The sequence below is a fragment of the Physcomitrium patens genome, chromosome 23 (genome assembly GCF_059467195.1).
Source record: "Physcomitrium patens ecotype Gransden chromosome 23, ASM5946719v1, whole genome shotgun sequence".
In the NCBI taxonomy this organism is placed as follows: Eukaryota; Viridiplantae; Streptophyta; class Bryopsida; order Funariales; family Funariaceae; genus Physcomitrium; species Physcomitrium patens.
In genome coordinates, this window is record NC_143432.1 from 12,652,028 (window position 1) to 12,668,097 (window position 16,070).

A 16,070-nucleotide genomic window follows, 5' to 3' on the forward strand; every position below is an offset into this window, starting at 1 on the left:
ACAAGAAGCATGAAGTAGAATACAGTGTATAAGAGTATACTTGGTTGTCAGTAAAAGACATCAAAATACCAAAAAATAAAGATTAACACAAGTTTTTATAATGATACTTTGAGAAGTAATCACAACAATGATAATAACAGACAAATGATTTTATAATAATGTTGATAGTTCAAAAGAATATTATTTGAAACCATACCTTGACACAATTCTGTGTGTGCAAAGACGATTAGATGTAAAAAGTTTCACAGGAGTTTCCTGGAAAAATCAGGATAAGCAGATAAGAGAAGTATTAAGTTGAATAGAAAATGTGGGTAAATGAAACAGACTTTACCCATATTGTATTAATAGTTGCAAATGTACAGACACCATTTTGACGTTAGGGTGGAGAAACTTCTCCATTTAAGTTAAACAATTAAATGATTGATTTATGCCATAACAGTAAAGGACACAGTACAACCCGTGTATTACAATCACTGAATCGAATCACACTCGCTTAAAATAAATAGAATAAAAAAATCTCAAAGAGAAGGAAATTTATTACTTATATTATCATTATATTTTGTTCGACACAATAGACGGTAAATCCTATGCAAGGGTCCATCAAACATGGTCACAATTTTGTCACTGGGATGTGAACTAATAACCTCCGCGGTGCTATTTCGTAAACTCCAATACAAACTGACATCTTGTGGTAGCTTAAGCTCATTCTGGACACCATTTTATGGTTGCTGTGTGCAGGTTAACCACTTGCGAAAAGACTTTGAAGGTGGATGAATAGTAACAAGAAGTAAAAGAGCATAAAATTGCACCTTTCAAAAGTATACCAGCAACTGATTGTGAGAAGTTTTGGTCCCATGGACTTTGTCGGAATTCCCTTGAGACAAGGATCTCGAAAAAGTCTACCCGAAAAGAAAAAGGTACGGTGGTGAAAAATCTCACCTGATCTTATCATATGACACATCTTGTGTCCGAAATATTTATGACTTGGATCGCACAAGCTTCGCACTGTCCTTGACTCCTCGGCACATAGTGTACTAAAACCACGGTTTGTATTTTAATCCAACCTTGAGTGCGGAACTGATGAGAGATTGACTAAAACGTTAAATCTTTGCAGACAAAGTTAAGTGTGCCGACATTTTCGAGCCTGTGACTGATTCTTCGTGACCAGCATGGAAGGTGCGAGATAGTACCACCACCGGTATCGACGATCGAAGCTTGATCTCAGTGAAGCTGCAACGAGCATCGCGGGCGTCTGTTGAGTATAGAGGAGTTGTGGGAATCCGGCATCTGGTTACTGTGCCGCTGAATTTTCCACGCAGCTTGGATGCTAGACGGATTCGTGGTCAGCAGTCGCTCGACCAAATATTCAAAGACGAATATCGTTCATCCATCTCTCCAGTCCTGGCACCATCTCACATTCCGAGAGCCTGCGTGGATTACCTTTTGCATTATCCAGCACATGCGGACCGGTATTCCCATCTCCGGGGTGGACTACCTCCTCCTCCTGCTGCTGGTTGTGTTGCCGCTGTGACGAGTCACGGCGGGGCAATCGGTGCAGGTCACGACTGAGTTGATCACTCACGCAGCGAAAGTTCCGATTCCGTGTGGTTTCTGCATCAAGGTCAAACGTAGCGGCGGGGCATTGTTAGTAATCATCGAAGAAGAGTCAGGGTGAGAGAGAGAGCGAAAGAGAGAGACATAGGGGGGAGAGTAGCTCTGCAGCGCGGATAGACGAGCTGGGGTCGGGCGATCGAGTGTGCTGCCGGATCGGAGGGAAGTGGCATTCTTGATGCCGTTGTGGTCACGTTTCAGATCGCAAATATCCATTTATATTTAGGTCCAGATCTCCCCGACTTTCTCGCCCCGTTGGTGAGACGATCTGGTGCTCAATTCCGCGGGAGGTAAGGGCAGAGTGGACCCCTTGCATCGGTACGAGCAACAGGGACTCGCTTACTCAACCATCAGCCCAGGAGACTCCGATATCATCCAATAACATAACAAGTCAAAAGCCCCGAAGGTGATCATTGCAGCAGCTAGCCAATAACTGCCGTTCAGCATCGCCGGTAACCCTACCTCGCCAAATAAGTGTTAATCATGATCCGGGGTTTACTGACAGCCTAGATTAGTGTTTACCACATCGACCACCGATGCCCGTGCTCGCAGCTCCTAAGTTGGCAACCCGTATTAGTGAGTAGCTTTGAAACTGTCTACCGAGTCATTCTGGTGCCGTACGACTGTCTGATTCAGAGCTTCTGTTGGAGGACGGGCGTATATAGTATTGTTAGTTTATGGTTGGGCGGATGATTCCTTGCACAGGTTTGGGGGAGGAGACCTGGTTTGTCGAGCTTCACGGTTGATTGCTTCAGAGAGGCGGTTTGGGGTCAATCGTAGTGGTGTGTGTAGGCGGATCGGTTCTGCTGGAGCGAGCTTGAGGTGGGAGGGAGGCGCGGTCCATGCGCGGTGTCTTTCTTTGTGATCCTTGTTGGTGATCAGACTTCTGGTAAGTGTTGCAAATCCATCTCATTAGGAGGAGTTTGGATATGGCCATGTCTATGTTCAACTCGCTTTGTAACCTCGCAACGTTGTTCAGGATATGGCCCCCGTCTGCGTAAACCTTGTGGTGCCTTATCACACATCCTCATGCTTCATTCGTTTGAGAAGTTGTATTGCGTCGAAACCATGTCTTCGCTGCCCTATAGATTGTTACTCGTCTGGGATTGGTTCGAGACGCATTTGGTAGTGAAGGGTCGTGAGTTGAGTGTATGATGCGCTTGATTTTGTAGCAGATTATTTTTGTAGACTCATGCAGATTCCTTATTTCTCCAAGTAACAACGTAGAGGTTATCTTCAGTTGCGTTGGGAATTGTTTATTCTTGCTGACGGGAAAATCGCAACCACACTTTTTTCTGATGTTTGGAGCCGCACTATCTAGGATGTATCCGCTTAAACTAGTTTGAAGCGACCGATTTGAATGACAGGAATTAGTGCCTCAAACTAGCCAGATTGCTGGTGTGAAATACCTTAGAAGTCTCGTTGAAATTTGAGGGCGTCCGATTTCAGAAGCTTGTTCGAAAAAAATGAATCTGCGTATCGAAGATTTGAAACTGTTTATATTACAACCGTTTGCCCCTAGTGCTCGTCTGCCTACATGCTTGTGGGTGGGTATTTTAAATCCAAGTTATCTACACATTTGCCCGCTGACCTAAGTACTATTCAACAGGATTTCCATGAACTATATTAACCTGTACTTGCACTCTTCAAAGACAATTGTTATTGCGTTCAAATTCTTTCGGTTTTTGCGAATTGTCTTTTGGCACAGGGTCCTGCATTTGACACCAAGAATTGGACTAACAGCCCGTCAGGATCTTCTGATTGTTCGTCCGCCGTGCTCGCCACCATCTAGAACACAAAATGTTGGAACCACGCGTGGGTAGGTGTACCCACAGAACTCTATCATCCCAGCGAGTGTGATCCCATCCCTCATCAAAGAAGGAAATAACGAAGTTCCCGAAATTGATTTGGTTGACTTTTACACTCAAAATGGTTGTCTTCCTCAGGCCAATCTCCCAGAACTACCGTAACCAATCGCTATCAGCATTATTCTCCGCTGGGTTTTATTCAACATTAGAAGGGTTTCAAACCGAATTGAGATTCCTGGTGAACTCACCTTTAAAATGGACTGTTATCCTGTCTTACAACAGCAGAAGAGACAATTCCTGGAACACATTTAAATTCAATCCACATGGACCAATGTTGATTAACACCGACTAGTACAGAACGTCCGACACAAAAACGCTGTTACTTAGATCTCTTTTAATTTCTTTAATACATATTGGTTCTTCCTTTCATAATTTGATGCTCAGGAATAAGTTCAACGGATAAAGGACAGCTAATGGTGTGCACGAGGTTATGCAGTAAGGAAGGCGGATGTGGAGATGTAAGCACTGATTGGGCAAAACATATGTGCAGGGGCAGCAAGAAAGGCCGGTTACTTCGAAATCTCCCAGGACACAGGCTCGCCCACTCCCGCAGTGACACCCAAGAGCGACCCGGTAGAGAAACGGGAGAGCAGTGGTGACGAGCGAAAGAAATCAAAGGCGGGTGACGATCGAGAGGTAAGGGTGAAGCTGCAATCTCCGCCGTGAGGCCGGGCGAGGCGAGGAGGAGGCAGGACAAGTGCGTGGTGGCAGCCATGAGGAGGGGGGTGAACCTGGTGCCGGGGCAGAGCTTCACGCACTCGGTGCTGCAGCGGAACACGGAGAACCTGAAGGACCTGTACACATTGGGGCGGAAGCTTGGGCAGGGGCAGTTCGGGACCACGTACCTGTGCGTGGAGAAGACGACGGGCAAGGAGTACGCGTGCAAGTCCATTGCGAAGCGGAAGCTGATCTCGCAGGAGGATGTGGACGACGTGCGGCGGGAGCTGCACATCATGCACCATCTGTCCGGGCATCCCAACATCGTGACGATCAAGGGCGCGTACGAGGACCAGGTGTCGGTGCACCTGGTGATGGAGCTGTGTGCGGGCGGGGAGCTGTTCGACCGGATCATCCAGCGCGGGCACTACTCGGAGGCGCAAGCCGCGGAGCTGTGTCGCGTGATCGTGGGCGTGGTGGAGACGTGCCACTCGCTGGGTGTGATGCACCGGGACCTGAAGCCGGAGAACTTCTTGCTGTCGGACCCGAGCGAGAATGCGGCGCTGAAGACGACGGATTTCGGGCTGTCGGTGTTCTTCAAGCCCGGGGAGGTGTTCACGGACGTGGTTGGGAGTCCGTACTACGTCGCGCCGGAGGTGCTGCGGAAGCACTACGGTCCGGAGGCGGACGTGTGGAGCGCGGGGGTGATCCTGTACATTCTGCTGAGCGGGGTTCCGCCGTTCTGGGCCGAAACGGAGCAGGGCATCTTCGAGCAGGTTTTGGCGGGCGAGCTGGATTTCGTGTCGGAGCCGTGGCCATCGATCTCGGAGAGCGCGAAGGACCTGATCCGGCGGATGCTGGACCCGGTGGCGAAGCGGCGGCTGAAGGCGCACCAGGTGCTGAGCCACCCGTGGATTCGCGAGGCGGGCGTGGCGCCAGACAGGCCGATGGACCCCGCGGTGCAGTCGCGGCTGAAGCAGTTTTCGGCGATGAACAAGCTGAAGAAGGTGGCGATCCGGGTGATCGCGGAGTTTCTGTCGGAGGAGGAGATCGCGGGGTTGAGGGAGATGTTCAAGATGATCGACACGGACCACTCGGGGTCGATCACGTTCGAGGAGCTGAAGAGCGGGCTGGAGAGAGTGGGGTCGAACCTGGTGGAGTCGGAGATCCGGCAGCTGATGGACGCGGCGGACGTGGACCAGAACGGGACGATCGACTACGGGGAGTTTTTGGCGGCGACTCTGCACCTGAACAAGATCGAGCGGGAGGAGAACCTGTTCGCGGCGTTTTCGTGGCTGGACAAGGATCACAGCGGGTACCTGACGGTGGACGAGCTGCAGCACGCTTGCAGCGAGTACAACATAGGCGACACGTCGATCGAGGAGCTGATTCGGGAGGTGGACCAGGACAACGACGGGCGGATCGATTACAACGAGTTCGTGACGATGATGCGGAAGGGGAACGGCACAGTGGGTCGCGCGACGCTGCGGAACAGCTTGAGCCTGTCGGACGCATTGATGCACACGAACTGAGGGGCGGGGCAGAATGTTTGATAGGGATGGGTAACGGTAAGGCGACGGCGGCCGTGGATGGGTCGGAGAGGGGTGGAGCATCGGCAGCAATGAGCGTGCAGCGGTGCGGAGGCGTTGATTCGATTAGAGAGAATGCCGCGAGGAATAGCAAGGGCGTAGGTGGAGAAGGTGGTAGGGTTTGTTGGCTCTCGGGGCGAGGGGGGTTGGAGACGATGCCAAGGCTCGGGACTGTTGGTGTACATGAGGTAAAGAATGGGGGGCTGGAAAGAGCGGCAGAGCAGGGAGTTGGGTGAGAGGGGAGGTGGATCCCATTCGTGGGCAGCGATGGTCGTGCGGAGGGAGGGAGGGAGGGAGGGAGGCTGTGATGGGGTGCAGACTGATCTCGCCTGTGCAGAGGCAACTGCAGAGATTTTGGAGTAGCTACTGGGAGCAGAGCCAAGGTTTTATGACGCTGGGCTGTTGTGATGGCATGAGTTGTAGGAATGTGTAAACGGAGATTGATGTGGACGCTGGCATTGGATAGTGGCGAGGGCAGGTTCGGAAGTGCTGGCGCATGAGTAGTGGCGCATTGAACAGAATGAATTGGGATTAGTGATGGTGATATGCAATTTCAGTAGAGTTGGCGTGTTGGAGGTCCAGGTTCGTGTTGTGGCTGGGCAAACAATTGGTCTGGTTAGGACATGTGCATGATCGCCTCCAGCTGATGTTTTAGTGCTTGTTGGATGCTTTTGGTGGGGGCTCTTTCAATCTGACGGAGATGAGAAAATGAGCATGCTTATGTTGATTTGGTTGTGAACATCGGCTTCGTCAATCGTGCATATATTTTTGAAGCACCTCATAAGCCATTCTAATCACTGCTGAACGTGAGTGGCCGGTATATTTAGACCCGGTGGGAGTAGCGAGGGAAACGCATTGAGTCATTTCGTGGCCTTGATAGCTCCCTTGGAAATATCGAGAGGATCAGTATGTGCAGTTTGAATTTCAGTCTCCAATAGAATGATTCGTCAACAAATCAATAACAATGCGTTGCTTGCAGCCTGTGAGATTCTTTGGTACAGAGTACATTCTTCTTCCAAGTCATGCCTTCGCACACCTGTTCGCAAGGAGCTATTCTAGTGGTTGTGATGAAGCCATGTGAGCCAATGACAAGTGCAACGCAATACGCAGTAGCCGATGTGACTCAGTGACAAAGCTCAGTACGACCCTGTAGTCGAATATTGCCTTCGAGAAAGTTAATTTTTTCAACACGCCGTGCCCTGGTTGTCAAACCGATTGGAATGGTGTGAGCAGAATGTCAAAGAATCTGGTAAGAATGTGAGGGTCACTGGAGAGTGGGCTGGAGGACAGAATGGCGAGATGTCTGGTGTCCTATGGATTCTAGTGAACTTCGAGTTGCATCTCTAAATGAAAGACCTACATGTGATGAAATTTTTCTGAACTAGTTCATAGAACTCAGTTGATAGAGGTGTTGAACAGGATTAGCATGTTGGCATTTTCACTTTGAAACGAAGAAGGCTATTTTTAAATAGTAACAAACCTTTCGAACTTTTTCCCCATGCAATAATAGAGTGGAAATGATTGTTACATATTCATGTTAATTCATTTAAGCAGAGAATGTAAATCTTCTGTAAAGGTCAAGAATTTATTTGTTATAACTTAGATTTATTGTGAGAATCGTTTATAGGACATAAGAATTGGATCTACATATAATCAAATTTAAAAAAATAAAAAAATAAAAAAAACCAATCTACTTATTGTAAAATATTATGTTCTTTGGTTCCATGAAAGTATTGTTGACTAGCACTATAAAAATTCTTAGTACCATTGGAATATTGATACAAAATCAGACATTTTGTCAATAAGAGTAGTTTTATGGAATAACACAAATCAAGTAATAGATGTCTTTAAAAAAAAAAAAAAAAAAAAAAAACATACATTTGTGAAGAGTACTAAGAACATAAAATCCACGATTTTTTTAGAAAAGAGTATAAGTGATGTGCCTTTTCAAAACACTGTTACAAATCAGTATCAAATACTAGAAAATTGTAGATTGTAATCATTTGTTTAAAATTTTTATTCCAAATTAATCCTTTATTTATAAATAAGATCTTTTATATGTTTGAATTAAAATTTTCATGTCTCATTACAAAAGTTATTATAATAATCTTTCTTCATAGATTTTAGAATATATTAGCAAATTTTTATTATTTTTTTACCACTTTGACAATTCAAAATTACATCTCTACATCTTCCAAAATACATAACATTAATTTTTTTAGATTAATGTAATGCATTCTTATTAATCTTATGTTGTTCATCATATTAGATTTTCAAAAAGTTAGGTTTTTATTCTATGTATACTATTTAATATTTTGTGTATATTTATTCCTAAAGAAGTTTTTTAAAGATAAATGTATGATTTAAAAAATTAGCATCTACATTCAAAGTTATTTCTAATAAATATTTCAATAAATTATAATTTTAAAAATAAATAAATAAATAAATAAACACATTGAAGGATGAATCCACAAAAATAATTATAAGAGAGATAAAGTGTATTATTGTTGCTTCTCTTTATCATTGCATGTATAATTTGTGAATATCAAATATCACAAATTACTATAATCTTATTCATCTTGAAGAGCTCCATCATGCTTTGTGTTGTCAATTGCAAGTATGAAAAATGTGGCCCTTTTTGCTACATTTTAAGCACTTAGTTTGGTTTTCTGGATTGGTCTCACTATAACTAGGGATGCCAATTTTTTGTAGTTATCCTATATGTTTTATTTTGGGGGGAGGATGTCTACCATCATAACTACATGGGCATCTATAATAACTACCTAGATCTTTCCATTCAATTTTGTTTTTTAGAAGCAATTCATATTCTTTTTGAGGTGGCAAACACATGCATTGTAGTTTCTAAATGGAAGTTTGGATCAACCAAATGAAAAATCAAACACTAAATTAAAAGGCAAAAATTTACTCACATTCTTGTGACTATTGATAACTTTAATGCTTGCAAAGTTTAGGAAGGTCATTGCATGTAAAAAAAACCATGTCCAATTTTCATTGTTCTCAATTAGGGCAATTTTAAAAGTAACATGAATAAGATGATTTTTCCAATCTAGTCAACCAAAGCCAAGGTAGATACATTGATATCTTGCCTTTGAGTGGCTTGCATTTATAGTGAATATAAGGCAACAACTTGCAGCTGTAGTTTTTCATGTCTGAAAGTAAAGGAACATTTTAACAAACTGCTCCCAATTGTCCTTGCAATTGCAATTATACTATTAGGATTTTTTGCGACTAATTTTTTTAGTGGCATAAGCTTTTGAAACCTTAACTTGTAGTCTTCTACTAAATGCTTCTGGTCTAATTTATGATTCTTCCAAGAAGCCATATATGTTGTTTCTACCATAAACTCAATCTGTGTATAGTTGGTGATATTGCATGGTTGCAAGCTTTATATATTTCCCACAAGAAATTCAACAAAGTTTACAAGCTCATTGCCTTTGAAATAAAAGAATTTCTAAAAAGTCATGAATGTTTGCACATAAATGTCAAACTTAACAATGTGAAGCAATCCATCTTTGTGTTGATTGATCAAAATATAAAACAAATACATACTATTTATATACTCAACACATGATTCTATTTCCTCCTTTGAATAAAAAACCTTGATGCATGTAGATTTATTGGCTCGGAATTTGTAAAGAATAGACGCAAGGATAGAATAGCTTATAATATCACTATGATCATCTTTGGTTGTAGAGAACATTGTTCCAACAACCAATTTGTCTTGGGTTGCCATTGTCTAATCTTTAAAAAGTAACCTTTGGCTTAATGGATCATGCATAGAGAAGTGAGGCAATTAAAAGATGAGGATTATATTCAAAGACAAGAAAGAGAACTAGGCCTCTATTTAAATTATTTTTTAATTTTTATTCTTTGTAATTATTTATATAAGTGTGCCTTCTTTGTAATAATTTTTAATTTGTAGGTGCACCTCTCTTTATAATTATTTCAATTTGTGTCATGTATTTGTAATTATTTCTTTAAAAGGTCCTTTATATAATTTCTTTTAAATATATATATATATATATGTATATATATGTATATTTAAAAATATTATCTTAAATATAATTTTTTTCTTATTAATTAATATTATTTAGAGCATAAATTAATAATTATTACATATTATTAATTATTAGAATGATATAATTTTTTAGAAATTGATTAATTTTAATCATTAATTAAATTGAATAATTAAAATTTAAGAGTAAAATATCCAACAATCATTTTTTGGATTCAAATAATTATTAAAAGATAATTAAATTCTTTATAAAAATATCAATTCAATAATTTAATCTCCTACTTGTCCAATCTTTTCTTCTTCTCTATTATGTTTTTTCTCTATTTTACTCTTTTAAATTTTTTTATCTCTATTAATTAATTAAATCCAATAAAAATTATAAAAATAATATTACAAAGACTCCTAAAATTTGCTGAAATGTCAAGAATATCCTTATATTCTTCATAATATCAAATTCATCCCTTCTTTTTATTATAATTGCAAATCAATTTCTAGTGAATGTTCCTTTGCAATTTAGGCATTTATTAAGATGTGGATTCTATTATGTATGCTTCAACATTAAACCTTCACATCTTGTCTTCATACTCCAAATATTAGAATTATTTTTAGACAAATTTGAGAATGACTTTAAATATTATTATAGGATTTTTCTATTAATTGATTTAGAGTTATTTTCACTAACTCTTTATAAGTATTGCAAATTGCGTTTCATACAATTATATAAACAAGGATAAAAAATGCATGCTTTTGAATTTACTCCTTCCCTTATTAAGATATAATAAGGATTTTAAAGATTTTTTACAATACTTCTCAAAGCACATTTATTTTTGTCTATCAAATATACAAGACAACTAGTTTTCTTGAGTACTTGACGTTTTAAGCTTCCATCATTCAAAATCTAATTTCTTACCCTAGATTGCTTCATAACTTCAAAGCTCTTTGTATCTGCTCAATCTTAAAGCATATGTTAACATAGTGTATACTTGTAGTACTAAAACTTCAGAGGAACTAGAGGTCCCTAATCAACATACCATTACCAAGAAGAAGGCCAAAGTAGAACTAGTTAATGTAGCTCATACATACATCCACATTGGCATCAACAAGGACTACATCCATTTTATGAGGTGCCTAAGATGTAAGGCAAAGTGCCATGCCAAAATTTGCATAGCACAAACTTTGGGCTCTAGTTGCAACTAAAAAAAATAAGATTATAGCTTATCACATTGAAGGTCAAATTTGCAATTATAACAAAAGGGAGGAATAGATTTGATATTATTAAGGATATAGGAGTATTTTTGATCTTCTAGCAAATTTCAAGGATATTTATGATATTTTTTCAAAATTATATGATTATTAAATATCAAAGTTTATAAATTATGCACCATAGAACAAAGTTGATTTTTAATTTTTTTATTAAATATTGGAATTATTATTTTTTTGAGGAATTAATTAATCAACATTGCTTTTGAGCTCTACAATTACTATATCTTTTAAAAAATAATAGAGAAGGCAAGTGAAGAAAATTGTTCATTATGCACATGGCAATGATTGATTAAAGAATCAAAGCTTATATCCTTAATATCGAGGTTTACTCCAATCTCTATCACTTTAATCTCTAACTTTCACAACTTTCACATAATCTCTAGCTTAGGATTGAATCTTAACTTGCAATCGCAGAGGGTCTCCAATGCTATAGTTTTGATCAGGATCGCCAGAGTTGACTGAAAAGGAATTGACAAAAGGTCAACGTTTAAGACTGAACACGCGAGCCGGTACGCTAGAAGGAGGGGTCGAACCTCCGACCTTGTGGTTAACAGCCACACGCTCTAACCAACTGAGCTATTCCAGCCAACCTGAGGGCGGTGAATGAGATAAACAATTTCAACATTATCAATAGTGACCATTACACTTCCACCCATCACCTCTCGTACACTCGAAGGCCGCCGCCTGGTGATGCCCGAGAAACCTGCCTTCACGAAGGTTACCCGCGTTGCAGAAGGAATCTGTCTGCCCCACGCCCACGCATGAAACACCCTTTTTCTTCCAGATCTCTTTCTGCAGGATGGGAGTCTGGCATTCTCTCCACGGCATCCCAATGAGACCAATCGACTCTTTCACTCACTCACCACAGACTTAATCCCATTTCCCACGCGCTGTGCACATCCACCTCTTCCAAATCACAAAACACTGTTTTCTTCATCTCACCTCCGCTTCTCTCCCACTCACTGCCACGCTTTTCATGTGCAATGCCCCTCACACCTGGCAACGGCCATTGCATAGCAGCATCCTCCACCCATCACCCACCACCAGTTTGCACGGGCACTCATACACAAAGGCCGCTGCTCTCTGTCTCTTTTACACATGGCCCACGTCCACAGCTAAAGCCACAACACTCTTCTCTGACGGCTCCCGCAGTTGAGAAACACCTCGTTCACTCTCCTGAGATCGCTCCACCACGTCCTTCACTTTTTCATGTGTTTGGGTGGAGGGCATGTACACTGATGTAATTAGTAATGTAGTGAAGCATTCGTATTGCGCAAGCTCTGAAATAATATCTTTAAAAAATTTCTGACTTTCTGTTTTTCATTACACTATGGTGTTTTGGAAGTCATGAATTATCCAAATCTTAAGCTAATGTTTTATATTTTTGACATAACCTTTTCAACTTGACAAAACACATTTTGCAAACTAGTTTTCTGAGTGTGTTTGATCTCATGATTTTATCTTAAAAACAAAATTTTGGCATAGAATCCAACGATATTTTTTCACTAAATAATACAATAGAATGTGACTCAAGAATCTGCCATAATTTCTGCTTTATCGAGTTGAATCTGAAAAATTCACTTCCATAACTACAACCACTTAAACATTCTGGTATAAGCAATTCTGTAGACAAGCAAAAAAAATACGAAATCCTCAGAGAAAGAAAAAGAAAATCACTTGAAATTTTATGAACATCTAACAAAACCAAAACCCTAATTCTGTTATTGAGTGCCCAGATGACAACCTTTTTTGCAATTATCTCGTAAGATTAGTGTAGCGATAGGACCACAGTGGCGTAGCCGCTCAATCTCCTTTGCTCCTAATTCTAGATCCTATTCTGTTTCAGTTGCGACCCCACCACGCCTACGAAGCAATAGGTTCCATATCTCCTTTACGCAGATTCGCCTAACACCCACAAACGAACGCGGCATTAGCGAAAATGGTTAGCAAACGGTCGGAGTCTGCAACAATCTAGCAACAATTTCATTCCTTGATTGTTTATCTCTCACGAAACACCGCTGTCCCTGCATCGATATGAAAGTATGTCCATTGATGACTGATCAGATACAGGTTTTCACAACTTTTTAACAAAGTTACAGTCAACCGAAGCATATTAACCGTATGTTTGTTAATATCTGAACTGAAATAGTAACTAGCACTGGATAATTGGCTCTCCTTGGCACAAGTAAATGCTCGATTACCTTATATATGAAGTGGAGGAGCTTGAAAGACTCTTGCCACTAGCCACCCATGTCCCGATTCTGAAGGTGAGGAAACCTGTCGATCGGCATCTCAGCGGCAGCAACAACACCCGACGAGGACGATCCACGATCCTTCGAGGTTACATTGCTCGCCGAAGATGGGGAGCTTTGTTGGGGAAATTGCTTCTTAAGCGCAGTTGGCATTCCCGAGATCTCCTGCGAATTCGGCCGACAGAGCAACGAGAATAAGGTTTAGCATCGAAAAAGTTATCAAACTACGAATCAGTATTTTTAAAATCTCGAAGGTTGACAGATGGTTGAGTCAGTTGTTAGATCAGCGGAAAACCTTGAGCAGATGGAGCCGGAGCTTGCTCGGTGACACGCCTTGGCTGATGCACACCATAGCGAATTGCGAGTAGTGCATCAATGCATCTGCCGCTGCCTGCTTCTTTTCTTCCACCTGCTCCCACCCAGATATGGACGTAAACCTAAAGTATTGGGAAATAGAAGCGAAAACATCTTTATCCGACGCACTGCCTCAAGCGTCCAATTGGTGAGCGCACCAAGTTGCATGTATATCGGATAAAGACTGCTTACGAACGTTGATATCAACACAAGCACTTGCAACAAACAGCTCTTGCAACATCTTCCCGCTAACCGGCGTCACTACCTCAGACTGAAACCGGAACTTCACCACAAAACCCTAGGTTGTAAACAAAGGCGCGTGTGCCACAGAGACATAAAATTAGTATTAACCCAAAACAAGCATCCAAAGGCTGCTACCAAATATAATAGGTAAATTATTACACAAAATTCAATACAATTCCTCTCAAATCTCAGCACCACAAACCCTGCAGCAAAGAAATCACACTCGATCACACCTCGTATTTCTCCATTGTGCAAATTCGAGCTGAGTCGCTTCCTCCTGATTGCGGCTAATCTTTGCTGTTGTTTCACGTGACAACAAAGTTGTGCTCGAATTTCTGAAAGCCCATCCGAGCATAAGTCTTGCTCTTGGTTCCGCCCCACGGATGAAAAGCCTTGAACGAACAACGTTCTTCACTCAAACACCCGAAGTGGCTTTCCGATGTTTCGTTTTTCTTCGCATTCATTCACTTCTCAACCTGCAACAGAATGTGTGATTGATTGCACCCACTCTACCATCCTCTGCACGTCCTCTAAACAGTCTCACTCTCACGCAAATTCAAGCCGGAAAACTAACTTTATTGATTTGGATCCAGGGCTCTGCTCACAAACCACCTCTTATGTCCAACTCAAAGATTCCCCACCACAAAATTTCGCACTGCGACATCGATTTCACGAACTTTAACACGTCGAAAATTCGACCCAATTTGGCACAATCATGGTTTGCAAAACCATTCTTTCAATTACGTGCGAAAAAGACAACATAGCAGGTTTGGCGAAGTGTTTGCAAGTAGATCTACAGAACTCTTGCTTCTAAACAATAAAAGGATGGCATGCGGTAATCAAGTTTGTAGAATAGTATCAAACAGGATGAAAGTTGAGATCTTACCCAAATACAACTAATTAATAACACCTCTAATTTAACCTCACAGGACTTAACTAAGTGTCTTCTAAGTGCTAAAATTCTCTATTTTTTAAGAGAGATTATTATTATTATTATTATTGCTTATTCAAGAGAAAAAGTTAATTATTTACAAGAATAGGAATCCTTATCCCTAATCAAAGATTGATTAATATATATATATATATATATATATGTATATAAATATATATATATATATATATATATATGTATATATATTATTTAGGAGAATGATAAAGTGATCCAAAGTTTTATTAAAGGGACCCACTCCATTTTAAGCATCATTGCACCCTTGGAGTTCCCATCCTTATTCCCAGCCGTTCCCCATTCCCAACCATTGCTACAGATGGGGGTGGCAGGTTGGGAACTTTAGGAACAAGGGCGACAGTTGAGAATAGGGGGAAATTTGGGAATGGGGGGAATGAGGCATGTGGGTCAATTTAGTAAAAATTTGGATCGTTTTATCATTTTCCTATATATGTGTATATATATATATATATATATATATATATAATTGTTATTAGACATATTTTTTTAAATGTACATTTTTAGATAGACTCCACAAATTATTTGAGTCCAATATATATATATATATATATATATATATAAAGAGAGAGAAATTTCAAAAAATAAAAGATTATATAGAAATATAAAATTTATTATGTATGTTGAGTATTGCCACCACAGTTTTTGCTATTGCTATTGCAATCGACCACCCCCCACATGTCATTGTAGTTTTTGTTACTGCCACCACAATCCACCATTTATTCAATATATTTCTTTATTTATTTTCAATAAAAAAAATCTATTTATATATCTGATGTGTTTTTATTTTTAAATTTATATAAAATATTAAGAAGAATAAATCATGATGGTAGTAGCAAAAACTCTTATAAAAGGATATGGTGACATTAACATCACTATATATAGATTTTAGATTAATATATTAAGACTTTAAAATGTTTTGGATAATTAAAACATTACATACTATTGTAGGAGCTTAAATCCTATTAATCAAATAAAAAATTATTATACAAATCAATTACTCTATCTTGACAAAATGTCCAATTATGTATTAAGAGTTCACCTTAGTTAACAATTTGAAAAATGCAAGTCATCAAGAGCTAAGAGACACTATACAGAATCAAATGATAGTTAACAACAATTTTATTTATTTATTTTATAATTATACTTACTCCAGGTACACTCATAAATTTTTTCATATCATACAATTTCATATCATGTCAAATTCATTATCTATAAACTTCATGAATTAAA

General features: G+C 40.1%; 1 protein-coding gene, 1 non-coding gene and 1 pseudogene across 6 annotated transcripts; 1 reads left to right on the forward strand and 2 right to left on the reverse strand.

Moving 5' to 3' along the window:
* Nucleotides 1–504: 504 nt before the first annotated feature.
* LOC112276259 (calcium-dependent protein kinase 4 pseudogene) lies at nucleotides 505–6,730 on the forward strand (annotated as a pseudogene). 2 transcript variants are annotated; one of them, XR_016500177.1, is made up of 3 exons: nucleotides 505–2,500; nucleotides 3,320–3,430; nucleotides 3,970–6,730. The product of XR_016500177.1 is annotated as a calcium-dependent protein kinase 4 pseudogene, transcript variant X1 (transcript). The 2 variants fall into 2 exon arrangements; XR_016500178.1 differs by lacking the exon at nucleotides 3,320–3,430.
* Nucleotides 6,731–11,536: 4,806 nt separating this feature from the next.
* TRNAN-GUU (transfer RNA asparagine (anticodon GUU)) lies at nucleotides 11,537–11,610 on the reverse strand. Its single transcript has one exon. It is a non-coding gene; the product is annotated as a tRNA-Asn (tRNA).
* Nucleotides 11,611–12,562: 952 nt separating this feature from the next.
* LOC112276262 (uncharacterized) lies at nucleotides 12,563–14,744 on the reverse strand. Of its 3 annotated transcripts, XM_024507413.3 has the most exons (5): nucleotides 14,107–14,690; nucleotides 13,896–13,928; nucleotides 13,572–13,685; nucleotides 13,226–13,441; nucleotides 12,563–12,929 (listed from the first exon to the last, which is right to left on the reverse strand). In XM_024507413.3, exons 1-4 carry the CDS (start codon nucleotides 14,119–14,121, stop codon nucleotides 13,265–13,267), a joined length of 339 nt encoding a protein of 112 aa, XP_024363181.1. In that variant the 5' UTR covers nucleotides 14,122–14,690; the 3' UTR covers nucleotides 12,563–12,929; nucleotides 13,226–13,264. The 3 variants fall into 3 exon arrangements, with proteins under 3 accessions (XP_024363181.1, XP_024363182.1, XP_090102516.1); XM_024507414.3 differs by lacking the exon at nucleotides 13,896–13,928 and having other exon boundaries at nucleotides 14,107–14,744; XM_090246390.1 differs by lacking the exons at nucleotides 13,896–13,928; nucleotides 14,107–14,690 and adding an exon at nucleotides 13,827–13,886.
* Between the last annotated feature and the right edge of the window lie 1,326 nt (nucleotides 14,745–16,070).

Bases quoted from the DNA above. Each gene is read 5' to 3' on its own strand.
- LOC112276262 (XM_024507413.3), bottom strand. The intron at 13,686-13,895 runs GTAGTGACGCCG...GGGTGGGAGCAG, and splicing joins AGTTCCGGTTTCAGTCTGAG to GTGGAAGAAAAGAAGCAGGC. The intron at 13,442-13,571 runs GTTTTCCGCTGA...CCGAATTCGCAG, and splicing joins TCCGGCTCCATCTGCTCAAG to GAGATCTCGGGAATGCCAAC.